The sequence below is a fragment of the Pseudopipra pipra genome, chromosome 7 (assembly GCF_036250125.1).
Source record: "Pseudopipra pipra isolate bDixPip1 chromosome 7, bDixPip1.hap1, whole genome shotgun sequence".
In the NCBI taxonomy this organism is placed as follows: Eukaryota; Metazoa; Chordata; class Aves; order Passeriformes; family Pipridae; genus Pseudopipra; species Pseudopipra pipra.
The window spans coordinates 2,501,146-2,527,702 of NC_087555.1; the positions used below are offsets into that span (position 1 = coordinate 2,501,146).

Consider the following 26,557-nt stretch of genomic DNA (forward strand, 5'->3'; position numbering starts at 1 on the left):
AAAGAGTTCAAATGCTGCTATGACATTTAGAACAGTATGCCAGAGATAATTATAAAACAGCAATGAATCTGAACTTAAAAAAAATAAAATGACACATACTAAGAACAGCCCCTGTCCCTGGGAGCCAGCTGTGCATAGTTTTCTTCCTGCAAGTAGCCCATAGTCTCTCCAGAGGGGAAAAAAATAAAAAATTAAAGGCATCAGTAAATGTAGCTGCCATTTTAAGCACTTCCAACTTACTGGGAAATAACTCACAGAAAGTAATTATAGAGAAGTCAGTGCTGACATATGTTGTACAGTCATGCAATTGGAGCACAAATGGGAATAAAGCACTTTTATTTACACTTAACTCAGTTTGCAAACCCACGTGTACATTGCCATCATTTAAAGTGCAAGCTACATGTCTGCTGAATGAACTGAAGGCATAACAGGCGCTGTGGGAGACAAAACACCACCTGTAGTTATACAACTAACCACGGGTCCAGCTCCAACCCTGACCAGCTGAGAGTGTTCCTGCCTCTGGGATACTACCAGCCAAACACATATTCCATTGCTTTGGATACAATACTTTCATCTTTCCTAGGAGTCTGTCTGTCAGAAACCACCTACAAGGGAAGGGAGAAAAAAGAAGAGAGAAAATAAGAGTCAGTCAATACAGCTAATTCTTTTTACACTAACCCATTTTTATTTCTTTTCCTAAGGACTACTGTATTTTGACAAAATATGTTTGAAATCGTTTCAAAACAAGCCCTTAATCCCTGTAAAAGTGACAAATAATTAAATTATTATTATTATTATTATTATTATTATTATTATTTTAGAGACTGAACAGACTGAAGCACATCTTTAAAGAAATGACAGCAAAAGGTAAAAGCTAAGGTCACGTTGAAGTTAATTGTCTGTACAGCCTCACACAACCAAGGGGAGACAGCACAAAAACACAGGCTTCTTTTTCCCTTAAAATACCTGATAGTCACTAGTGGAAGCTTTATATGCTGTTGCAAGAGGTCTCATTGTAGAAATCCTTGTAGTATTATTTGCAAGTTGTATTGGTGTGCCAGTAGATTTTGTAGGTGGAGTGAAAACCGAAGACATTGAGGATGTAGAGCTTCTTTCAGAGTTTTCCATCACACTCTTAAAAAGAGGGTTAATATAATGTAAACAAATGCTAAAAAGCAGTATTCCAACCTTATCTAAAATTGTCTACTATCTAAAACTGTTTGACAAAATGTATTCATACCCCAAAGATAAGTGGCCTGTCAGTAAAGAGCACACAGGTACAGACCACCAGCAAGCATCTTCCTCACTGCAATCATTCATATTTTGGATTATGCCATAGTGAAAGCTTGGAATCTGTTCACAGTCTGTACTAAATGTCAACCAAGTTTGAAACAGTGTAGAGAAAATATATTGTACTAATTGCAACAAACTTCAAGTAGTAACTTGTTTCAGGCCCAGTGGAACAAAGTAGCATAACACTCCCTTTCTAAATACTTCTAAAATATTTGACCTGATCCAGACAAAACTGTCTTCAAGTCTTTAGCAACTCTCACCTTTTGCTCAGACTCAGCTTGCCAAAGAGTTTCATTCACTCCCTTTAGCAGATGCCAGAAAAGAAGTCAGAAGGCTCCATTTTGTAAGCTTTTGTTTGGAAAGGAATGCATGTAAAATGAAAGAGGCATCAAGTGACTTGGTGGGCACCACGAGTTCCACAAGAACCCAGAGGACACATGGTGGGAAATAACAACTAGCTGGGGGGGGGCAAATTTTCAGTTCAATGTACTAATATAAACTCAAAAGGCAGAAACACATGAATAGTCACATTAAAAAGAGAAGGACAATAAGGAGGAGCAGCAACAGTCTTAATCTGCCCTCACCTATATATTGCAGCCTCTGAGTGCCATAAATTCCAGTTGGGAAACTTCTCTCAGTTGCCTCACGTTACAGTTTCATTTCACTACCTTCAATAGCAGTATAACTCTGTGCACTGCAACCTCCAAGGAGCAGAGACTGCCCACAATGATCCTTCTGAGCAGGAAATGTTGACAAATACTTAAGAAAAGAACTCGTGTAATGTGTAACATTCTATACCTACACAGCTACATACGCTCTGCAATTCCAAAAGAAAAAAAATTAAAGAGGTCAGGGGAAGAAACAAAAAGGAAGATCAAAAGAAGAGTGCCTTATATTTAACTAAAAGCAGCTCTTAACTTACTTTATCTATACAGGGCTTGACACCAATCATGATGGATTCACCAAAAATTCTTCCATCTTTGCTTAAGGCTTTCCGGGCTTGAAGCTTAGACTGATATCGGATGTGCATCCAGTTTCCTGTGTTGGACATCTGCAGGAGATGAGGTGAAAATTGTGAAATGCAGCTTCTCAAATACATGAGTCCCAGTGTTTTCAGAAATAAGTGTCAAACTAAGACATACCACGTGCTTTAATATGTTTCCATACTGAGCAAACTGTAGAAGAATGTAGGAAGCTGATGCTTGAGGAAATCTGAAGGACAGAAAAAATGTAAAAAAAAAAAAAAATTACTAGTAGTTTAAGAATTCAGGTGCTAACATACAATCCTATGAAGGGTTTATAGAAATCCAGAAGAGAGTAGTGTGAAAACATTTTAGAAGCAGTGACTTGAGGAATACCATCTTCTAGGCACTTTTACTTCACCACACACCTCCATGGCAGAATGGTGCCTTTCTAACTTGAAAAAAAATAACACTTAGCTTAAGTTAAGGTGACTCACTAAAAACTATGTTTGCTTGCTTTAACCCCAGTTGTATTTCCTGCACACCTACGAATGCCAGACAACAGCAGTGCCCAAGTATTTCCCTTCACATGTCACGAAGACTTCACCCAGGTTTTTCTAACAGTCTGGAAATCAGCTTACCCAAATACAGTTACCCATGTGTCATCAAGCTGATCTTCTGAAGTAAGGGAATCACCTTGAGTATAAAAAGGATCTAGCTGAGCAGGAGACAGAGTAGTTTTCCTAGGCTGCCCAATACTTGCAGGACTGAACACGCTTGAAGCTGTTAAATTAAAATGGCATCGTTGAACGGATTTCTTTTGCAAAACAGAGAAGCTTAAAAGTCTATAATAAAAGAATAAATTCAGTATCGAGCATTTCACTTGTATATGGAGGAGTCTGATGGAGATTTACTCACACACACAGACAAAAAGTAAGTCAATCCAAACTTCATATCCACAAGGGTGCTACTAAGTCTCACGACTAAATCAAGATCAGAAACCTTATGAAGATGGAAGGCAACCCATCAATCTCAGCTGCTTCACTAGAGTACAGCCACCTCTGTGCTCAGTTCAACAACACTTTTTGAAGAAGGAATAAGTAAAGTTGATCAAAAAACTCAGTGTCAGAATGGATAATTATTTCCTACTCATACACCTTCTGAAAAGCTAATAAATACACAGTTCCTTTGCAAATTAGTAAGGAATTGATGTAGTTTCAACAGTGATGACTCTTCTGTATTAAGGAAAGCAATAAGAAAGCAGATTATATCTTTTTACAGGACATCTACCTGTGCCTGGAGTTGATGGCAGAATTCCAACTGATGGGCTCTGTGTTAAGGAGAAGTTGGCCTGCATTGAAACACAGAAAGTAACAAATCATTCTTACAGGTATACACTGCTCAGATCAAAAGAGATCATCTTCAGGTGATTTAAGCATCAGGCAAGAATATTAACTGTTGCCTTAACTTACTCCTAGTTTTTAAGAGTAAGAACACGTATATTTAATACAAGATTATTAAGAGTTACTAATGAAAAGTTATTTGTACTTAAATGTACTTGTGAAGCAAAGTATCAGTACTCAGAAACCTTACAGCTTAGCTTTTTCAAAATAGTCATCTCACTTATTGCTGCAGTACAGTAATTCACACATCCATGTGATGGGAATCCTGATGGGAAGAATGTCAGCATCCTAAGGCACCAGCATCTAATTCTCACTTCCTAAAGGGTTCAGAAATCATGGGATCACTTGTATTCCTCACTACTAGACTCACTTTCCTGCTCAACTACTTAGTGCAACTGCACTGAAGGGAAGTATACTTCAAGTTTTAGCTGTTAGTACTTTTTTTCTTTTTAACACAGGATTTCAACATCCAAAACAATTTTAGTTGTATTTTTAACCTGAATCATGGCATTTCTTAGATACAAGCCCAACCAAGCTGCAGTGCCTGCAGACATAGCAACACGTGTTCTGACACCTGCTCAATACCTTTTTCTTAATTTAACTTCCAGTCTTTTAAGACACTGTTGGATTCTGTCTGCCACAGGGAACCTCAGCTTCCAGAACAAACTCTTCAGAAGGCAACATTCAATAGAGAGACTGCTCATTCAGTGAAAAGCATTCTCCTTGCATCAGAAGGATCATGTCCAACAGAAAAGAACCTAATAATGCTTGACTACTCACTTAAGTAGCAGAGCTTATAAAAAAATCACCCTGTAGAAATTTTAGTGTTCCTCTTTCAAAATTAACCCCACCTTCCTACCCAAATTTTGATTAGATATTTTACTCAGAAAAAAATTCCTTCTATTTCAGGAAGTGCCCCTATTGCCCACTAAAAGATAATCAGAGAAACATAGAGTTGTCTGGGTTGGAAAAGACCTCTAAGATCGAGTCCACTAACACAGCACTGCCATCTTCACCACTAAACCATGTCCCCACATGCCACATCTTTTTTAAACACTTCCTGGGATGCTGATTCCAACACTTCCCTGGGCAGCCTCTTCCAACGCCTGACAGCCCTCTCAGTGAAGAAATTTTTCCTGCTATCCAAACTAAACATCTTCTGCTGCAACTTGAGGCCATTTCCTCTTCTCCTATCATTTGTTACACCTGGAAGAAGAGACCAACCCCCATCTGCCTACAACCTCCTTGCAGGGAGCAAAAGGGCCTTTCTGGCAATCAGCAGCTCAATAAATCTACAAGCAGGTGAAAATCTGCAACAAGTCTGCATTTGTACATACAAAGCACAACTGAGGCATGACTTGCATTTCTCACTCTCTACTGTAATGACAGGAGTTTGCTTCATGACAGCAGCTCTCAGTTAGTGTGCACAGCAGCAGGCACACCAAACACCCAGAGCGAGCAGCAGCACGAGCAGAAGGCTCACCCATCAGTTTGCTACAGCAGTTTACAAACCCAGGCTGAAGAATTCGCCGAGGCAGGAAGCTGCCCCACATCTTCTGCTAAGAACAGGCCAGTACCAGAGACACTTACTGGTCTTCCTGAGGTTAGAGGTGTTGATCCAAGCCCAGGACTGGACAACTCATCATAAATGCTCCTGACGGGTGGAGCACCGCCTTTATCTTTGTGTGTGGGGACCACTGGTTGTGGGGGAGATCCTCCTGCAATGCAAAGGAACGAAGGAAGAGCATGAGCAGACCTGCCACTGTACTCCACTGGGGCTTGGTTTTGAATCTTCAGTGGTAAAGTCAGCCATGAAAAAAGCTGTTGGTTGTTTCACTGGGCATTTGCATCTGTTCAGGTTTGAATGGTCTACATAACACAGTGTCACGTGTTAAACTGTATCCTTACAGAAGTACCATCTAAAAATTTTAGACCTCTTCTTATTAACCCTTTATACTCTCTGTTAACGTGCACTTGTTCTTTTTCTGAAGTTCTGAGCATACATCTAGCTACAATGAGCATATAATAGCTACATCTTCCTATTTTAAGGCAGGTTAGCAATGTATTTTAATTATTTCAGACACTAACTAGCCTGTAGAGATGCAAAAGCAAGATTTTTAAGACTTGAGACGTACTACATGCTAAAGAACCATACCAAAATGCACACAGATGTATTCCATGTGATTGTTACATTCCCACTGCCTAAATTCCTTGGCTTCCCATCTCATTTCACATTAAATAAAAATGTAAGCAAGCTCTTGATAGCAGGGACTAGCTTGCTTTTAGACAGGATGAAGTGAAGCCAGCTTCCCTCCCCCAAACTTTGGGACTCCCAGCATAACAGAGAATTAAACTGACTGAGAGAACTTGAGGTATCTCTAAGCACTTTGTGTGGGTTTACCTCAGGAAAAGAAAAAAAAAGTTTACAGTTTTCACTTGCAAAACATTTAGAAACTAAGCTTTTCCACAGTACTTTTCAGTCCTAAAATTCTGAGCTTCAAGACTCCACTCTGAAGTGTTTAACACATACAAGAACTGCTCCTGTTATATGCAATAACTGTATATTATATAAAGCACTCTCCCATCAAGGTTTTCAGTTTTAGTGATGTATTTAATCACTCATTTTGGTAAGCCTGTTTTAGTACCTTACTGTGTCCCCCTTTTCTAAAATTGATACTTTGAGACTGTGATAAAGCCTTTTAAAATCAGTTGGGTGAAATTCCCATGACTACTTCCAATGTCATAAATACTTCCCTAAGAGGTTTGTACTTGATGGGGTCAGGAAAGGCAGACAACAGCAAGAAGTAGGAGATCAACAGACCAACAATCACAGAACATTTTAAGTTGGAAGGGACCCAGAAGGATCATCGAATCCAATCCTGCCTGACATTCAAAGAAGAGAATATCTAAAATTCTCTTGCAGTGCCTTAATCCTCAGTTTCTCCTTCAAGATGACTATTAACACCATCAGATATTAAATTATGCCAACCGATTTAGTAAAAAAGCCAAGATCACCCATGATGTGCTAACTACTCACTCATACTTCTCAGAGAAGAACACAGACACAATAATACCAACTTAAAACCATGGGTAAGAGCTCTTCCCAGTCTAATCAATCAGGTCACTGAAAAGAAATTAGCATCTACAGCTAGGAAGAGTCAGTGCTACTTCAGTTCAATGACAGCAGACATCAAGACTAACTACAACCACTAGATAATAATTAAGAAGCATTTTTTTAGTTTCTCTCCTCTCAGTTTTTACAAGTCTGACAATCCATGACATTTTAGAATTCACTGCAAAGAAACCAGCAGTTTGCACGTGCTGCACTTAGTTTGCCAGCAGACATCTGTTTTAAATAAAGAGAAAACTCTAATGGCTGTATGTGCAATTGACTTGTAAAGAGCTGTATAAATTGAGTCTGTATTAGCAGAGATTTATATTAACTTCCCAGTAAAACAAACTTTTCCTGGTACCAAAACTGCCATTTTTAAAACAGCTATTGAATTGAAGACTAGTTTGAAGAATTTAGCCAAACTCCATTGAATACACTCGAGTTCACCAGTTATTCAATCAGTGGAATTTGTTTATAGCAAGTTATAAAACTTGCTATAAGGATTCAAGTCTGCAACAGTCAAGCAGAATGACGAGACAAAGCAATTTGCTACTTTCAGGACAATTTTCCAGCATTTTCAGAGTCCTGACCTGCAAGCAGCGGAGACCTTGTTTCCATCACTCCAACTGAAGGGCCGCACAAAGCACGTGGCTGTGGAGTCACTGGTGCAGGTAAGTCACCCATCAAAAACCCGGGAAGGAACTGAGCACCAGCTCCTTGTTTGGGAGACGTCGGGGAGCCGAGAGTCATTGGCTCAGCTCCTGAAAACAAAACGTAAAACCAGGGAAAAGAAAAGTGATCTAGCGGGTTTTTTTTTTTCTGTTAAAGAAATGTAACACGAGATAGAGCAAGTGATTAAGATCACAGAACGGCAGAATCGTTAGGATTGGAAGGGGCCTCTGGAGATCATCCAGGGCAGGGTCACCTGGAGCAGGTGACACAGGAACATGCCCAGGTGAGTCTGGAATGCCTCCAGAGACAGAGACTCCGAGACCTCCCCGGACAGCCTGTTCCAGTGTCTTCCCACCCGCAATGGAAAGAAGTTCTTCCTCACGTCGAGGTGGAACTTCTTGTGTTTTAGTTTATGGCCACCGCTCCTGATCCTGTTCTCAATGTCACTGAAAAGAGCCCGGCACCATCCTCCTGACACCTGCCCCTGAGATATTTACATGCATTAACGATTCCAAAGACGGTTCTATAATAATTCACTTTGCAAGTTTTGCAAGCCAAGTTTACCACAACCTCGCATTTTTCGCAACTACGAGCAGCGGCCGCTCGGTTTAACTCCAAGCCCGTTCCGCTTCACCCCAGAGGGAATATCAAGTGGTCTGAAGTTGTGAGGGGAGGTTTAGGTTAGATATTAGAAGGAATTTTTTTACAGAGAGGGTGGTCAGACATTGGAATGGGCTGCCCAGGGAAGTGGTGGATTCTCCGTCCCTGGAGATTTTTAAAAAGAGACTGGATGTGGCACTTAGTGCCATGGCCTAGTAACCGCAGCGGTAGTGGATCCAGGGTTGGACTTGATGATCTCGAAGGTCCCTTCCAACCCAGCTGATTCTATGATTCCCCGTCCTGGCGCCGTCTCCCACCGCCCACTCCAGCCCGGCGGCATCCAGACTCCTCCCGGCCTGGAGCAGGGGGTCAGCGCCGGCCCCGCTCCCTTCACCGGCACACCTGAGCGCGGGGGGACGCGCCGAGCACGCCGTGAGGCGGCGCCCGGCACAGCGGCAGAGCGGGGGCGGCCCGCGGGCCCGGCTCACCTGCGGGCGGCGGCTCCATGGCGAAGGCGGCCATGGCGGCCCGGGCGGGAAGCAGGAAGCGGCGGCGGCTCCGCCGGGCGCTTTCAAACAGGACGGAGCTTCCTCCCTCCGTCACTTCCGACCCGCCCCCCGACATCTTGGGCGGAGGGGGGCGGTGGGAGCTCCCTCCTCGGGCCGAGCTACCTCCTCTGGCCGGGCTCTCCCCTCACGGCTCCCCGGCAAACGGCTTCACCCACCCGCCCCCCTCCCACCCACCCCCATCCCCGCGAAGGGCCAGGTCGTGAAAAAAAGAGTTGAAAGAGCCGCAGTTGCCGTTACAAGAGCTTGTGCTGCGTTGTTGTTTCCACGGGCTGAGAACGCAAAGCTGCCCCCTTGACTGCCCGGGGAAAGGGCTGCGGTCGCTGCCCGGGCTGCCCCAGCCCGCCGAGCCCGGGGTACAGCGCTGCGGCCGCTGCCCTCGCAGGCGGCGACCAAGGGACTGCGATCAGATGCAGAGGAGTCGCCTAAACCTCGCATTAGCGTTCAGCGCAGTCATGGGATGGTTTGGGTTGGAAGGGACCGTAAAGATGATCTTCCACCCTCCTGCCGTGTCCAGGGACACCTTCCACTGGCCCAGGTTGCTCCAAGCCCCGTCCAGCCCAGCCTTGGACACTTCCAGGGATGGAGCAGCCACAGCTTCTCTGGGCAACCCGTGCCAGGGCCTCACCTCAGGGAAGGCCACCCTCGGGGAAGAACTTTTTCCTAATATCTAATCCAAACTGTCTGTCAGTTTGGATCCATTCTCTCTTGCCCTGTCTTGAGCATGAGCAATTAATATTGAGAACACACGGTGTGGTTCAAACACAGTGGCACGCAAAAGTTCAGACTGTTGGTACCAAGAACGCCAATCTTGAAACCAAACCTTTCAAGTCACTTCAGCACACAATTTATCCAAACACAGGGTCCTTTTTATTTTACTGCATAATAATATAACAAACCATTAAGAACTGGCATGAAGGCCACAAAAAAAACTATTAAAATCTTTTACAGATTTTCCGTGTGTATTGAACATGCCATCTTAAGACAGTAATTCCGCCTGAGATGTCTCAGGAGCGCTAAAGTTACCTATCCTATGATGTCCATTCTTTATATATGGTGTGGAATGGAGTGAGGGAACAGCAAATGTGGACTGAATGTGAAGAAAAGGCAATAGCAGTGAGCAGACAGGTTGTTATCAACATTTTTCATATCTCCACCGAAATGATTTACAAAAAAAACCTCTGCTGGTTCCAGCACTTTGGAAACATCATGTTAGTGCACTTCAAATCCCTGCTTGATGAGAAATGGTAGAAAGACATGAAGCATGAAAGCATCCTACACATTTTGAGCATCCTCAAAAGACCATCTGTTTTAATTTCCAAAAAAATTTAATGGTTGGCTAGCCCACAGAAATAAATAAAATCCTCTTCACTTGCAATATAAATTTAAAATCCAATATGAAGGTACTTCATTATATGAACATTTTATTATCTAGATTTTACAACCGAATAGAATGCATACATTTGGAAAGTAAATGGGGCAACTTATCTCAGTTATTTTATTGTCTTTCTCGATTGCCTGCATTTTCTGATGTATCATAAAAAACCCCACCATCATTCTGTTGTTTTCTACTGTTTCAAGGAAAACTGAACTTTATCTTTCTATTAGCACTCTAGGAAGAGCTGGTTCTTGGGCAAAACTTCTCTGAAGTCAGTGGAATATCATCTGGCCTATAGATGACATGCTGAAAGAAAGGGTCAAGGGAATATAAGAAAAAATATGTAATGACTCAAAAATGCACAAGGGAAAAGGGGATTGCAAAATGACAGATTACAGGACATCCAACATCTGTGCCTGTATAGTCAAAACAGATTGTTTCCCTTCTCCCTTTTGATCAGTCGTGATCATTTATGCTTCCATTTTCTTTTAAAATCTGTTCTTGGTATTTGTGAAGCTGCTCCATGAAGCCAGGATTTGGACAAGCCGCAGGCCTCGCATTTTTCACCAAGGAAAAGGCTCTGGCAAAACTCAGTCTTTCCGAATTCATTAGAAAACCAATGACTACGGCCGCTGCACGGGAGACTCCTGCATTGCAGTGGACCAGTACCACGCCATCCTTCAAAAAAGAAATTAAACATAAGGTGGGATATTAGGCACATAAAAACAAGTATGTAGAAACTTTACATAAAAATCTATTAAGACTTACTGAAAGCTCCTTGCTGAGCTCAAAGCAAATATTTATACATGTAAGTCAGTCCAAACACAGATATATAAGCCCAAAATTAAGTATTTTTCTAATCAAAGCCACTTTATAATTACCAAATACTTCAAATTTAATTCCCCACTTAAAACTAAAAAATATCCCTCTGTCCTTTTCCCCGAGTCCTTACAGGAGCCCCTTCATGTAAAAACCAAATCACAGACTCCCGGGATACTAAGATATCCGATCTAATTGGGTGCCAATTTTAAAATGGATTTTATTTGCAGTATGGAAAGGAACTTGACAGTATCTTGTTAAAGGTTAAAAACATAGCAGGGCAGCAAACAGCTGGGCACAGAGGCAGATTTTGGAATATCTTGTAGTTCCAGTCACACGCTTCTTTAAAAAGACACTGCAAGTTTCGTTAAGAAGTAACGAGCACGAATTAACGCAAAGACAGCCAGACAGTCTAGTGTGGCTCAGGCAATGTTTGCAAGGCCCAGGCTTCATAACACTGTCATGTTTGTACATCAGATTACACCCTGGAAGAGGCTCCAAACTGTCTGCCAGATGCCACTGCGACACAAAAACACACCACCAAACCCACAGCACCTCTGTATTCTGAATGAAGATACTGAAACACGACATGATTTGCTCAGATACTTTAGAACTAAGCATATCCATTCTAGATATAAACAGCCTGCTCTGTCGGCCCTTAACAGGCACAAATTATTTAAGGAGCATTTTAGCCAGTGACAGAAAGACCAGTGAGTGACAAAAAGCACCAGGGTTCCTTTCCAGGAACTCGATGGTTTATGTTACAGAATTGGGAGCTGCAAATTATCTGGTCTATTAATAAACACACAAGAGCAGAAAATGGTTCCTGCTCCAGAAATCTCCCAGTTTAAGTAAAAAGACAAAGCAGGAAATTGAGTATTATTATTCATGTTGGAGAAATGCCAAGCTGAGACTAGAAGAATGACTTGCACAACAAGATTATGGCAGAGCTAGGCACTGAATCTAAGCTCCTGCATCCCAATGAATCACAATATTATCCTTTCTTGCAATGGAAATCACATTCCCTGTGCACTGCCTGCTGCAAATTGCACTCTTCATTCCCTTTCTCACAGTCATAGGGCCGTGATTCCTCATCACACAGACCATGGCAGAGTGGGAAGCAGACCTGTCCATGTATTTCAACTACCTGAGGGAGTGTCAGTGGTGACCTGTAAATCCAGAACAATGACATTAAAAATTATGGCACTGCTAATGAATCAATTGCTGAAGCTTATCTACTGTAAATGTGGAGCAGTTTTTACTGCTTTAATGGGAGTTATTTCAGACATAATGCACCATAATCAAGATCAATATCTAGCAGCGGCACTGAGTAAATAATACACATGGGAAGTGACCTTTGTTTTTTTTCCCTTCGTACAGTTCATGCTTTGTTTTCCTCTTTTCACACATAATTTTGATTTGTTTTTTTTTAATAACTGTTCTGTTTTACATTGTCAAAAATTATTTAGTGATATCCATGGATCCTGAAAATTACTGAACATGAATGAAAACGGGCAATAACATTAAACCAAATCTAACACTGAGAACTTTTATCTCTCCTTTTTAAACCCTGTTGTTTACAATTCATATGAAGAGTAATTTGACATGTCATTCTTGACTAGTTTTGTATTTGTTATGAATATGAAATAAAGTGAGAAACAGATTGCAGATAGGAAATTCATCTCTGTTTACCAGGAACTCCTTGCTCTGACTCTGGTAACCTTTGCCTACCAAGAAATGGTCTGTGGTCTTGCAAAACATCTTTAAAGATTCAAGACCAAGTTGGGTTTTTTTTATTTTTTATAGAAAGGGAAACGAAATCACCTTCCACCGACAGAAAAAGTGATTATACAATGGTTATGTACAGTGGGCAAAAATTAAAAAGAAGCATAAAGCTTTAAGCTAATGTAGTTAGTTATGGATCCATTCTACTTTGGAGTGGAACCAAGTATTTTTCATCAGGAAAGACAGAAGGAGCAATAAGGAGAGATGTTCATGAATAAACAGAGATTTCCTCCTTGGAAACAAAAGATTTTAGAGGTTTTATTATTCGATATTAAACAGAAATATGAAAGAGCAGTAGCACTATGGCCTGACATGTGTCACCTAACATGTCCTGGAAAACCTGCCTGCCAATTTGGAGCTTAGAAGAAAAGGTGAGCTCTGATGGGTATCAGAATTTGTACCATGGTGTTGACAGACTTGAGCCATTAGAGTTTCAGAAAAGTTGATCCAGTTCCGAGTAGCAGCTGGCAGTGACTTGAGGAACAGCACAGGCTTCCCTTGCATCCTCAAACTGGAGTGCTCTCATAGTCTCTCATTGAGTTAATCACGTTCTAACAATAATTTCTCATATATCACACTCTCTCACCAGTGAACTTCTCTCCTTCCCTCATATTAGGAGATGAAGCACTCGTATCTCTGTGATTGCTTGAACAGAAGAGCACTTCACAACACAGTTTATCATAAGCCCTTTTAACCCTATTTTGACAAAGCAAATAAAGTGATTCAAGCCACCCAGAGATCTGTCTCTGCATACCACTATCACATGCTTTGTCAACTGATCCTGGAGAACAACTATTCCACCAATTACCTGCTCTTTCACCCACCTCTCCCATTAGAAAACTTAATATCACTGTAAGAGTTTTCCTGAAAACTTCTTAGCTTACAAAATAGTAACCAGGACATAAACACCAGAGGCAGAAAGCAAAACTGTGCAGTTATGAATGGCAACTCTCATTTAGAAATGAAGTGGAAACCGTAACTAGATACCTTGAAAAGGTCATTAAGTGACAATGTGTATCACATAGCTCGTAAATGATAAATGAGAGAAGGAAAGAACACTGCAACACAAAGAAAGCTGGGGCAAGATTATCTTCTTTTATCCCAACCTACATGAATAATCAATTTGGTAGATATGGTGGAATAACATGCAATAAGGTTTGGTTGTCAAGTCATGGTTTTCCCACCAAAGCAATGGTGGTTGTAAATTACACAATAAGCCTGAATTTAACAGCTGTGAGTCAGGGATGCTCCTGGTTACAGACAGCTCTGCCAAGCAACCCCAGAAAGAGTCCCTTCAGCCCATTTCCCATGTCACATCTTTTTCAGGATTCTGGGAGCAGTTAAATTACTTGTTGGCTCCAAGACTACTAACACATGCTCTGACATCCTTGGTACATATGTGGATTCATAGCTCAGCGTGTGGCATCTTCTTTGAGAACCTGGTCTAGTGGGAGGTGTCACTGCCTGTAGCAGGGGGTTGGAATTACATGATCTCTAAGGTCACTTCCACCACAAATTATTCTATGATTCTATGATGAAAAGTTCAAGGATGGTGACCAGCTGATGCCAAACCACACAGATCTGTAAAAGCCCCGTTAGGCTTGCTTCTAATCCAAAACAACATCCCTGACAGATAAGTAAGTTTTCTCCTTTTCCCTCTGCCAGGGGTAGTGACTTAGGATGGGATTTCTTTATCTAAAGTAAGCCACTGCTCCATCTGTATTAAAGAAGCAGTTCTCTAAAACTCAAGACAGACATTCTGAAAAAAACATTGCTGGAGGGAATGGAGATTAACAGCAGGGTCACGTTTCTAGGAATGCTTAGAAATTGCCTGGATTCTCTATTTAAAATTCTAAAAGGCAATGGCAAAGCTATTCATTTGGTAGCATATTTTCTTTTGACAAAAGAAGCTGGTTTAGTTCTTAAAATAGTGTAATAAATAATGTAAACAGGATAACTACTAACATCAATTATTGATATACCATACCTGGATCTTGGCTTTCTCAATAAACTCAAAACATTCAGGGAAGTAGGAGGTAATATCAGTTTCTGGGAGGTCCAGAATAGAAATGGTCTTGTATATAAAATCATCGAGGAAGGCATTTTGGACTCCATATGCCACATTTAGAATGTGAGTAACCTAAGTAAAAAAAAAAAAAAGGAAAAAAAATGAAAAAAGCATTTTCTGAAGACAGCAAGCAAAATGAGCAGTTGCAAGGGTTAATTATTCTTTAGGCATACACAAACTGTATCTCACACAGCTGGAATGTTCAGTTTTACATATGTATGCTGTCTGTGGTGTGGTTTTCTCCAAGCAAAGTTTCAATGTGTGCTAAAACATACTGTGAGAAATTTCAGGGTTTTTCTGACAGGAAATGAAAAATCAGTGCTCAAACAAACACAGACTAAAATATGGATTTTCAACAGAAAAGGGAGTTGTCAGCACGTAGATGGCAAATAAAAGAGGAAGCAATAGGAACAAGAGCACAGGCCACCCAACAATTCCCCAAATTTCAAGCCTGCCCTAACCCATCAGTTTAATGTTCCTTCTGGTGAGTTACTAGAACCATTTACTGGAGCAGAAGGATTTCAGAGTAAACCATACCTGCCCTTGGCAGGCGAGACCACCTCTGGCCTCCTGCCATCTCTGCTTTGTCCAGGCTACAGCCACTTGGTGGGTTTTTAACTTACAGTGAAGTGACATTTAGATAGCACCAGATCCCAGCCTGGTGCACTCCCTGTCCTGCAGGAGCACCACTGTCCGAAGGCCTTATCACCCCATTACTGTAACAGAGAAGAGTAAAAAGACCAAAGTTTGGGACAGATTTTGAGCTTTGTTTTTCCAGTTTCATCAGTACCCATAAGGCAAGGAGGGATGGTGCTGCTTAGTGTCTGAAATGTAAACACACATAGCAATGCAGGAATCTGTTCCATTAACAGCTCTAAACAATCATCACTTTTGCAGCAGAGCAAGACTCTTTTCAGTGGTGCCCAGCACCACAAGGAACAAGGGCCATAAACTAAATCACAAGAAGTTCCATCTCAACATGAGGAAGGACTTCTTTCCATTGTGGGTGGCAGAACAGGCTGCCCAGGGAGGGTGCGGAGTCTCCCTTTCTGGAGACATTCCAAACCCACCTGGACACGTTCCTGTGTCACCTGCTCTGGGTGTCCCTGCCTTGGCAGAGGGGTTGGACTGCATGATCTACAGAGGTCCCTTGCAAGATTCTGAGACTCTGGGAAAGCATTTCAGCTTCCCGTGAAGCTCACAGGCACTCATCCATCTGCAAATGGAGCAGCCTTTTGAAAATGCGAATGGAATACAGTTTTGCTCAGAGCCGCTAAGAGAATACTTCAGAATTTTTAACTTGACAGACACCCACCGCGCACGGCGCGGGATGCGCGTCTGCACGTCCGCGCCAAGTTACCTTGTGCTTTCTCATCGTCTCCAGGTCGTGAGCAGCATCCTGCGACCCTGCGGAGAAAGGAAGGACATCCCGCCGGTTGCTGCGCTGGAAGGAAGGGCATCCCGCCCTGCCGGCGGCCCCGGGCCCGCGGCCCGCAGCCCCACTCACCCAGCAGCAGCCAGGGCTTCACCACCCCGACCTGCAGGTCGGCGCTCAGGTCCTGCACGAAGCCGCCGCCCGGCGCCGCCTCCCCCTCCTCCTCCTCCTCCACCTGCAGGCAGGCGCCGCGCCACGTCTCGATGATCCTGCGGCCGGTCAGCGTCGTGACGCGGGTGCGCTGCTTCCGCAGGTTGGCCCTGGAGAAGCTGCGGATCTCCTGGGCGAGGGAGTGCATGGCGTGACCGCCCGCTCCGCTCCGCGCCGCCCGCCCCGCGCCGCCCGCCCCGCGCTGCCGACGCGCCCGCCGGGGCGGGACCGGGCGGACAGGGACATCCCCCCGGACCGCCCCGTCCCGTCCGAATTAAAGCAGCCTGCAAGCTCGGAATGCCCGTGCTCAGTGTCAGCAAGCCGTGCAGCAGTGCCTGTCTGTCTCTGTCTGCCTGTTCCCTCTGCTTCTTGGGAGGCGTGGGAAAACACTGTAAGGAGCTTGTTGCCGTGGAATTTAAGTGCTGAAAAAATCTCCAGAGCAGTTAATTAGGGGTGAGATAAGAAACGGTTCATTTTGCCAAGGCAGTAGATGTTACAGGACGCGCCGGCCGTGCCTGAGATGTTACATTTCATAATACCATCCATCCAATCCCAGATGTGTCCACCCTGTGGCCTTTACTCTGGTCCGCCCCGGGTCCGCCCCCTGAGAATTGAGTCGGGGGGCTTTCGGGACCCCCTGTTCATCCCATCTTCATCTCCCTCAGAGCACAAAGGGTACATAGTTACCCAGTTTTTGACCGTGTTCTGTGGTTTAGACCCTGACAAAAGACTAAACATTTCTGCTATATTCAGGGGTATGAGTGATATAGGGAGCATAGAATGGGGTAAGAGGGTTAAGGAATGTGTAACAAGGGTGCTACAGAGAAAGGGAAAGGGACAAGGGACAAAGGAGGGAGGGTTGCTGCTTTTAAAATCTACTTATAAAACTTATAAGGCTTACCAATATTAGAAAAATAAAAAATCATTAGGGGCTTAAGGCATCAAGCTAAATGGAAAATATTAGAATGAAATACTTTGGGTATTTCTCCCCCGGAGTATTGGACTAGAGTATTCTCTGTAGCATACTCTGTACATAGTATTAGAATCATAGAATGGCCTGGGTTGGAAGTGACCTTTCAGATCACCTAATTCCAACCCCCTGCTGTGGGCAGGGACACCTTCCACTAGACCAGATTGCTCAAAGCCCCATCCAACCTGGCCTTGAGCATTGCCAGGGATGGGGCATCCACAGCTTCTCTGGACAGCCTGTGACAGTGTCTCACCACCCCCACTGTAAAGAATTTCTTCCATATATCTAATCTAAATTTCCCCTCCTTCAGTTTGAACCCACAACCTCTTGTCCTGTCACTGCAGTTCCTGAGGAAGAATCCCTCTCTGGCTTCCTTTTAGGTCCCTTTAGATACTGGAAGGCTACATTGTGTAAAGTCTGTATGTGTGTTTAAATCTGTATGTGAGTCTACAGAGATCATCATGCAGATGGAGCTGTGGAAAGCCAAAGGAAAGATTTTCAGAAGCACACTGGGTTTAAACTAATTTGTTTAATTTATTTTCCTCCTGGCTCCAGTGTTCAACAACTTTAACTCCTCAGATATTCAAAGTTATTTTGGAAGTGTTTATCATACGGAAAGTGGAAATGCTGCCTGAACAAAAGGGTTGTTATTTCAAGGGAGGAAGAAGATGATGGAAGGGACAAATTGTGGGAACAAAGGAAAGTAATTCAGTCTCACCCTGAATGGTTTTCCTCTGAGCATGAATCCACGCTATGACAAAGAGTTTGCTTTTCCCAATTTGTCCTCCCCTTGCTGCAGGAGGAAATTACAGCAACACAATACAGAGTCTTGTGCATCTTCATTGGTTTTGGTACATAACAGCAATTTAAAGGCTTTGCTTTTCATAATTTTGTCAGCAGATGAGATGGAGAGTGTAAAAATGATTGATTTCAGCGATCCCTTGATTATTTTTTAAGTGCTCATAGCTGTCTGAACGCTCACTCTGGCGAGTGCTGACTGGTGTTAGAGGAAATTTCCCGTGTTTTGGGAATTCTCTCTAGATCAGTGTACTGAGTATTTAGGAAATGCTGGAGCTGAGATTTGCCAGGGTCCCGTGGTTAGCCAGTAGCCAAGGGCTGAGGGCTGCTCCAAAGGTATCCTGTGGGTTCCTGTGCCATTGTCCTGTTGCCACAATGCAAGGAATGAGCCAACAACCAGTCAGGAGAAATAAACTTTGCAGAGACTTGCAGTGCTTTGCTTGATGTGTAAGGACAGAGGGTGCATTTGAGTCTGTCCAAGCACCAATGAAATGCAGAACCCGAGTTCATACCTTGAAAGGGTAAAGTAATTCCTGTGTTTGGAAAAGGCATTTGGTTAAGGTGCTAAAAAAAGTTCAAACTGATCTTTCCAAAGGGGTTTAGGCATCAAGATGGTACTAAGTGCATCAACAAATATTTGCATTGATTATTTTAGTTATTTGTTATATATTTTTGAAATAGTATTTACAAATCATTCTGAATGTTTTTAATTCACTGGAGCCTTCCTTAATTATTCAGCATTTTGGTGTTCAGGCTGTAAAGCATGTGAACAGTCACAACATTACTGCAGTCAGTTTGGCAGATGTATGAATAAACTGGCTTATGGAAGAGTCACACCCCACTTGCATTTCAACCTGAGGGTGTTACAGTGAATGAGAACAAGCTGGAACACTTCTAGAAACAGCAAATTTCAAGCAAATCACAAGAGAGAATAATTTTCCTGCTAAATATGGTTTTTATGGTCAATGCAGTGCTTAAGAGCCGGGACATATAGCATGTTGCTGTCTACTTTTTTTTTAATATTAACTTAAAATGGCTCAGATTTTGAACAGCCCATGTCTTAGTTACTGGAGATGCTTCACTGTCTCCTAATGAACACACTCCTGGAGCTGAAAACCTTGCTTGACATAAGTATTTATATATTCTGAAACTCAGCCACGAATGCTTTTTCTTCCCAGCACTGAAAGACAGCAACCACAATTGACTCGAAATGGGTTAAAGTGACCTGATACAATTTTGGCTGTTTACTCAGCTGTAACTCCCAGCAAGAAGTAAGCACGGACTCTGGACTGAGGGATGTTCCACTAATACATTTGAAAAGGTGTATTTGACAGTTGAAATTATGTATTGTGAGAGGACAACACAAACAGAGATGAAAATCAACACGTAAATTACCGGCAATGTTTTATTTTGTGGGCTTTTGTTTAACTGTTTTGCAGATATAACTAGTAAATCCTTGTATGTGCATAGATTAGCATTAGGAATAAGTGGCAAAGTCCATGCTGTCACTATGAATTTAGATGCTGAGCAGGATAAATGCACATTTTCCTCCTACTACTGTGTTTTCCTATTTTTTTTTTAATTGTCAAAGATTGAGGAAATTGCAGTAAACTCCAAACAGTGAGTTTTGTGGTTCTGGTGCAGCCACACTTGTTATTTCCTCTGCATGTGTGTGTACATCAATATGTATTAAAATGGTACTAAAAGAGCCTAAGAGAGATCTTGGCTTGTGTGGTTTCCCCTGGGTGGTGCAGCCTGATATTGGGACCCTGGATCACGGGAATCAGTGACTGACCTCAGTTACAAAACACCATTCTGGGTGCCTTTAGTCTGCTCTGGTCTTCTCTGAAATCCCTGCTGTAAAAGCAGCTACTGAAACATGGTTTATAAATTCACTTAAAGTATTCTAAATCTAGTGCTGATGTGAGACTGCTCCTCCAAGGAAAGATTTATTAAACAAACAAAATCTTAAATGAGAAAACTGCAGATGAGAGATGTATTTTGTCATACTTGCATGACAGAACCTGTGGGAACGATGGAAACACTGAATCTTTTGTTCTTCCACCCTCTGTGTTGAAGGGATGGACAGGCTTTAATCCTGCAGTTTTCTGAAGGAATGTGTCTTGGAAGAGAGAGCACTGAGTTGCCAGATTGATTCTTCGTTTGGAAGAGGAACCCCAGGTCTCGCAGTGGATGGCTAGAATGGGTTTTAGTAGTGTTGCTAAATGGAATATATCTATTTTAAAAGGGCTGCTGTTACCTTCGATCAGCCCTGCGCTGCAATTGCACGTCCCTCCTCCCCAAAATTGACACAAATGAAGATTCCTTCCAGGGAAGAGGTGCCACCACTAAAAGCTCTGGCTGCCCACGGAGTGCCCAGGCTGTGCCACCAACTGCACCTGAAGGTTCCAGACTTTCTGTCCTGGAGCAAAGGACTGCTGTTTCCTAATTTCAGCCCTGTGCTGCAATAGCCGGTCCCAACTCCCCAAACCTGACACAAATGAAGATTCCTCCCAGACCAAAGGTGCCACCACAGAAAGCTCTTGCTGCCCACTGGCCAGTTATCTGTCTGGCCCAGTGGGACGATTAGTGTTTTTTGTAATATCCTTATTTGTTTGGCTTGCTTTTGCAACACCCAATGAACTTTCATTCCCTGACAGCTTTTATACCTTAATAGAGTTATTATATTGTTAACTCTTAATAGAAAACCATTTGTAAACCCAACAATGCCCTTTTTTTTGTCCTCTGTTTATGTTTTGTTTTTTGCAATTGACTCTGCCATTGTCTGGTTTTGCTACTGGGCCTGGAGGCAGGAGTTCAGGGATGGGAATACAGCAGCAGCCAGGCTGTGTCTGCAGAGGGCCTGGGGCTGTCAGTCTGAACCTGCACCTGGAAACACATTTGGAGCACTAGGAGCTGGAACTGGAGTGCCTGTTCTGCAAGGAGCAGGAGTAATTCAGTCTTGCCAGGGTTTCCTAAGTGGATTTGCTTTCCCCATTTGAACTGGTTTTTTTACATTGCTTCTTTAATCCATGTCAATATATATTTGCCTGGCTTTTGCTGTTGTGCCCCAGGAGGTGATGGATTTATCCTTCTTCCTTCCCTTACACACTAATCTAAACTGGGGATGCATCAATTTAGTGTCCTCACTTTCTAGCGTCTGATCTCTCTAGGGCTGTGCTGCCTCCTCTGTGCAGATGGAGATAGTTGCAGATGGAGATAGTTGCAGATGGATGGGGAGTTAGTCGTGGTCTCCTCCTTGGTGGAAGCTGGCCAAAACTGGGCTGCCTTGGAAATTGAGGCATCCAATTTTAAACTTGGTTCTGCCTTCAGACATACTTTAAGATGTACCTGTCCTGACAGGTCTTCCATAACCCGACAGATACCTTTCTCATCTTGTAGCACAGGATGCTTTCCTGTGGAATGTCCTACATCTATCCCCGGGGGAGTGCTCCTTGGCATGGGATGGAGAACCTCAGGGAAGGGAGGATGCATTGTGGCCCACTGCTGATGGCTGAGGCTCCTAGAGGAGTGGGCAGTACCCTTGATCCGGAGGGATGCGTGTGTTGCGGAGCCTGCAGAAGGAATCTCAGCAGGAAAGCAGAGCCTGGGCCTTGTCAATAAGCCAGTCTGTATTTCCTCACAGAGGAGGTGGCTTGCATGTTTTTGCCACTGGCTGTCTCTTGCTTTTCCATTATTAATTTGATTTAAGACACTGATATGATACTGTCTCAAGGCAACTTGGTGTCGTTATTTTCTGGCTTCCCCAGTGTAAGTGGGTAGTAGCTCTTGCTTTATGCCATTCCTGTTATTCTTTCTGTGTGGGGGATGCTAATGTAATTCCAATAACAACATTGTAAAGCTGTCATCTAAGAAACACGTAAATCTAATAATCTCCCTTTTAATTTATGTTGAGTTTTCTCCCATCGGGAAATCTTTCTTGTGACAAGGAATGTCAGTGAGATTATATAAAATGCCCCCTTTTTTTTAAGAGGTTTTTATTTTGTTTAAAAGGTGTAGATTTGCTTTTTGTGGTGAATAGCTGGAAAACATTTTTGTTTTATCTGCAGTGTGGGTTTGGTCTGGAAGATGCTAAAGTCACATACAGTTAAAAATTTCAGCTCAAAGAAGAAGATATGAGTAAGGGAAGGCTGCAAGTGTTCTGCTTGGCTAGGCTGGTGGCGTGTATGCAGGTATTTTGAAAAGAGATTCATGTAATTTAGAAATTAATCATGGGCTGTAATTATCCCTTGATTGCGATATTTTTTCCTTTTGCTTTCTGTGAAATCTTGGATTCGTAAATTCAGGATGGTTTCAGCACGAACGAAAACGCAGGGTGAGGTTGTAACCTCATGACTGGATTGACTGCAGCAGAACTGCTCAAGGTGACATGTTCCCAAGTTTCTACAGTATGTCCTGTTTGGGCTGGAAGGTGCTCCGTTGCCAAAAGCAAGGGCTAATTTGTAATGAATAATTTATTCACAAACTTCACCTTTCTTTCCTGTTCTGCTCTCAAAATAGCGAGCAAATAGACAACATTTATTCGGATATTAGAAATGGGGTTTTTTGATTTGTGACTGGTGTCAGTGGAGAGCTGGAGCTATGAAGTGTTTGGGGTGTTTGTGCAGTGGTTTGTACGTGGCTTGTGTACACGTGCTGGGGGTCCTAGTGCTTACACTGGTGGGGAACTGTGAAAATTCATCTCTGTAAATACGTGGTGGGCTTAGATTGGAAACACTGGGTAGCAGAATCCCACAAACATTGTCTTCAGGCCAACTTGAACACACAGGTGTCCCTGCCTTGCTGGAGCTGTGCTTGTATGGAATTAGTTGCTTTGGATAACTTTTGCTTTAAGACCTGCGACAGCAGGTTTCCCTTAAGGCCTTGCCTCTTGCAGTTTGAGAATCTCCACTTAAAAGCAAAAAAAACTTCCAACCAGCAAACTCCAAAGCTCACTGCAAGCCCTTAACACGGTCAGTGAGGCATAAACTTAAACTGTAAAATCCATAAATCCAAGGACAACAGCCTTCACCCCTTCTGTAATTTTCTGCAGGCTTTCAGCCTTTTCGATTTGACGCCCAAATTCTTAAATGCCAAGAGCCACTGGTGTCCGTGATGGTTTTGATCCTCAGGAGAAGTGACTGAGGTTTTTTCCTTGGAGCTGGTCGCCGCACTCAGATTTGTCCGCTAAATGCAGGCACTCTGGCAACAGGCAGCACCACTTGGCGGGTGATGGATTGTCACGGACGCGGCTGCGGCAGGTTGACTCCAGGTGGCAGCAAAGCCTCACGTGCTGGGATGAGAGAGAGAGGGGAAAGCGAAAAAGCAAGGAAAAAACTGCAGTTCCAGGCTGGGATAACAACAGTTTAACAAGTGAAGAGTAAAAAAGAAAAATAGTGATGCAAAAGCAATTACTCGTCACCAGCCTGGCTGTAGTAGCTGTAACATCCTCGTGGTACCAACATTCTCTTGGTTACTGACTCCATCCCACCCAAACCCAGTACAGCAAGTTACGGGCTGGAACAGCCAGCTGCATGCTGCAACAAACATGATAAAACAATTACATACCCAGGAAGGCACTGCAAGGGATGAGAGTTCACTTGGAAGTGGCTGGCTGGTTTAGCTGTAAGCAGGTCTAAGAGGCAAGGTCTAAGCATCTAGTAAATGATGCTTGAGGATGAACTTTTGTGAGTTCATTGTGAAATCTGATGAAAGATTTTTTTTCAAGGGTTTCCTCCAATCATAAATGGAGGAGGAAGTGTTGGACTGGCTCTGTGAACCAGAGAGGATCAATCGGCTTTGGCAGACTAAGTGTTAAAGCTGCGTCAGGTGACAGGGATCAAAAGTTCAACTCCTGTGCTGCCGCCACCATGGGGGCTGAGGGGGGTAAAGCTTTGTGTATGTACAAGGGGGTCGATGAAAACAGTAGAACTACAAGAAGTTAAGATGGTCCTGCAAGGTCCCTGCCTCCGAAGAGAGGTGATGGGGCAAGGTGCCTACTGAGCATGATCAACCAGGACCTACTCTGGATCCTCAGGTGGATCATGGGATGCAGCTGTTTCTCAGGAGTGGTCCCTGATGCTGTGAACCTCCTGTCTGAGCTCAGAGAGAGCCTGACCTGTGCCCTCTGCCCAGGACATCAGGCTGTGTCTCTGTGTCTTGTTTGGGTGGTGACAGAATGAGGGCAGACCGATAACACAGAGGGCTGCAGCAGGGCCCCCATGATTTTCCTGCTCGGGCCTTTTCTGCTCTGGTCTTGGAGCTGGTTTGCTCTATAAATCTAAAATGAGGGACACAGAAGAGGTCCAACAGATCTTCTTTGTACCATTTCTTCCTTCTGTGGGGGTATAAGTAATCACTGCTGGCTGTTTGGACTCCAGGATATCTTGTCTTGCTCCCCTTGGCTGTACTTGTGGAACAGCTGAAGCTTCTCCTGTAGCTGTAACCAAGCACCACCATTATCCTTGTTGCAGGAAGGACCAGCACCCACTGGAACCAAGTGGTCCAGGGAGTCTATCCAAGAGGAGGACAGGGGATGTGGGAAGCAGTTGGCCAGCACTGTGGTCTGGATGCATCATGGAGTGCCCTGTACATATGTGATGTGTGGGCAGGGGGACAGCACAGGTAGGGGATGGCAGCTGGGACTGGAGTGTGTGAATCCCAGCAGGGAATCCCTTGATGAACAAGACTTCCCAGAGCTGAGGGTGCTCCTGGTCTACAAAATGTAATGTAAAAATTAAAAAATCTTAAAAAAATATCTCCGTCCCACCCCCTGCCATGGGCAGGGACACCTTCCACTAGCCCAGGTTGCTCCAAACCCCGTCCAACCTGCCCTTGGACACTTCCAGGGATGGGGCAGCCACAGCTTCTCTGGGCAGCCTGTGCCAGGGCCTCCCCACCCTCCCAGGGAAGGATTCCTTCTTAATATCTAACCAGTCTACCCTCTCTCAGTTTAAATATGTGGCTTTTTTCAGCAAGAGAGAGCTCCCCTGGCTCTGTCAGCGCCTTTGGACTGTCTAATGTCGGGATCAGGAACTTGCACCAATTCCAGGGTCTCCAGTGACATTAAAGATGCTAAAATTGGGATTAGCAGTTGGTATTGTGTCTATATAAGGCTAAATTGGAGTCTTAAACCTCCTTTGATGCTGCAATGTTTGCACAGCAGCTGAGAACCTGAGTAAAATTGTAGTTTTACTCTCAGCTTGGGGAATCATAGAATCCCAGAACAGTTTGGCTTGGAAGGTACCCTAAAATTCATCTAGTTCCCACCCCCCTGCCATGAGCAGGGACACCTTGCACAAGAATTGGAAGAATCTTTACCTTTTCCCCCATGGATTTCGAGCTAATGTGAAAATATCAGTTCAAGCTGAATTTTGCAGGCTCGCAGAACTAGGAACAGGCACTTCCAATGGGATGTATAACCCTTCAGCCTCTGTAAGATCCTATATTTTGAGCTCAGCCCTGTACAGCCCAACACCAGCCACCAGGTTGGTCCATTGCAGCACCTGAAAGTCTTTGTGGTTTCATGTGTACCTCGAGACTTCTGAATCCCTCATTGAATTCCCCGTTGCTGTTGTGCCAGACATGAGACAAAGCAGGGCCCTGAATAGCCTGTTTGGGTATTTCTTGGTTTAGCTGTTCATGACTGAAGTAATAATCTAAAATATATGCTGATTTAAGCCTTGAGCTCACCACCAGTGACTTTTTGTTTAATGTCTAAAACCTTGTGTGACCGCTCAGAGACTCTGAAATCCAGAGGTGAAAATAACAGCTTTGGTATTTAAGAATCCTTGAAGTTTGGGCTTGTGATTTTTCTGGTCAAGGATCTTAATGCCTGTGGGGGAATTACAAAAATTTTAAAGCATTGTTTTCATTGGCAAGCCCCTTTAAATGGCAGCAAGGAACTCACAGGGGACAGGGTATGACATTAGTGACTGTACTTGACAGCCAATGGCTTCAAAAGCAGGAGGTGAATGTTTTACCTGGATTCATCCAAGATTTCAAGTTTTCCAGGGCTTGGTTTGACTGGTGATTGCAGGTAACGTTCACTAAATGCAAGGATGTAACAGCAGAACAGATGGAAACTGTGCCCCAGAGATAGGGAGAAAAACTTGAAAATGATCAGTAGGGTCAGCAAAACATAAATAAATGAATACATTTTAAAATAGACATAGCTCTGTGGCTTTTTAGGTACCAATCTTTGGGGCTGGAGGTAATATTTGCCTTGCATCAGCTACTGCGTTGTGCCAGTGGCCCTGTAAGAGCTGTTCCTGCTGACCTGGCAGGCACAGGAAATCTAAATATTTAAAGTTTCAAAGGCTCCAGGTAACACAGTGAGGCCTCTGAGGTTCTGCTTCAGGCTGTGGTGTTCCAGAATGCCCATCAGGGGTGTGTAACTGAGGTTTTGTTTGCTGTAACTTGTGCTTTTTGTTGCTTCACTCTCAAAGTCCACTTCCAGCAACACCAGTAGGAGCTGTGGAGGGTGAGGTTGTGTCCATCAGACCTGCAGTGCCAAAGGGATTAGACACTGATTAGAATTCCACAAT

At 43.5% G+C, this 26,557-nt stretch overlaps 2 protein-coding genes across 4 annotated transcripts; both read right to left on the minus strand.

Moving 5' to 3' along the window:
* Positions 1-319: 319 nt before the first annotated feature.
* On the minus strand, positions 320-8,702 carry NUP35 (nucleoporin 35). Of its 2 annotated transcripts, XM_064660187.1 has the most exons (9): positions 8,531-8,697; positions 7,361-7,531; positions 5,249-5,376; positions 3,546-3,606; positions 2,897-3,038; positions 2,436-2,505; positions 2,216-2,344; positions 967-1,134; positions 320-605 (listed from the first exon to the last, which is right to left on the minus strand). In XM_064660187.1, the coding sequence occupies exons 1-9, from the start codon at positions 8,664-8,666 to the stop codon at positions 528-530; spliced, it is 1,083 nt and encodes a 360-aa protein (XP_064516257.1). In that variant the 5' UTR covers positions 8,667-8,697; the 3' UTR covers positions 320-527. The 2 variants fall into 2 exon arrangements, with proteins under 2 accessions (XP_064516257.1, XP_064516258.1); XM_064660188.1 differs by lacking the exons at positions 320-605; positions 967-1,134 and adding an exon at positions 1,978-2,110 and having other exon boundaries at positions 8,531-8,702.
* A 753-nt stretch (positions 8,703-9,455) lies between these two features.
* DUSP19 (dual specificity phosphatase 19) lies at positions 9,456-16,454 on the minus strand. 2 transcript variants are annotated; one of them, XM_064660190.1, is made up of 4 exons: positions 16,166-16,454; positions 16,019-16,065; positions 14,578-14,730; positions 9,456-10,664 (listed from the first exon to the last, which is right to left on the minus strand). In XM_064660190.1, the coding sequence occupies exons 1-4, from the start codon at positions 16,389-16,391 to the stop codon at positions 10,443-10,445; spliced, it is 648 nt and encodes a 215-aa protein (XP_064516260.1). In that variant the 5' UTR covers positions 16,392-16,454; the 3' UTR covers positions 9,456-10,442. The 2 variants fall into 2 exon arrangements, with proteins under 2 accessions (XP_064516260.1, XP_064516259.1); XM_064660189.1 differs by having other exon boundaries at positions 15,974-16,065; positions 16,166-16,439.
* Positions 16,455-26,557: the final 10,103 nt, after the last annotated feature.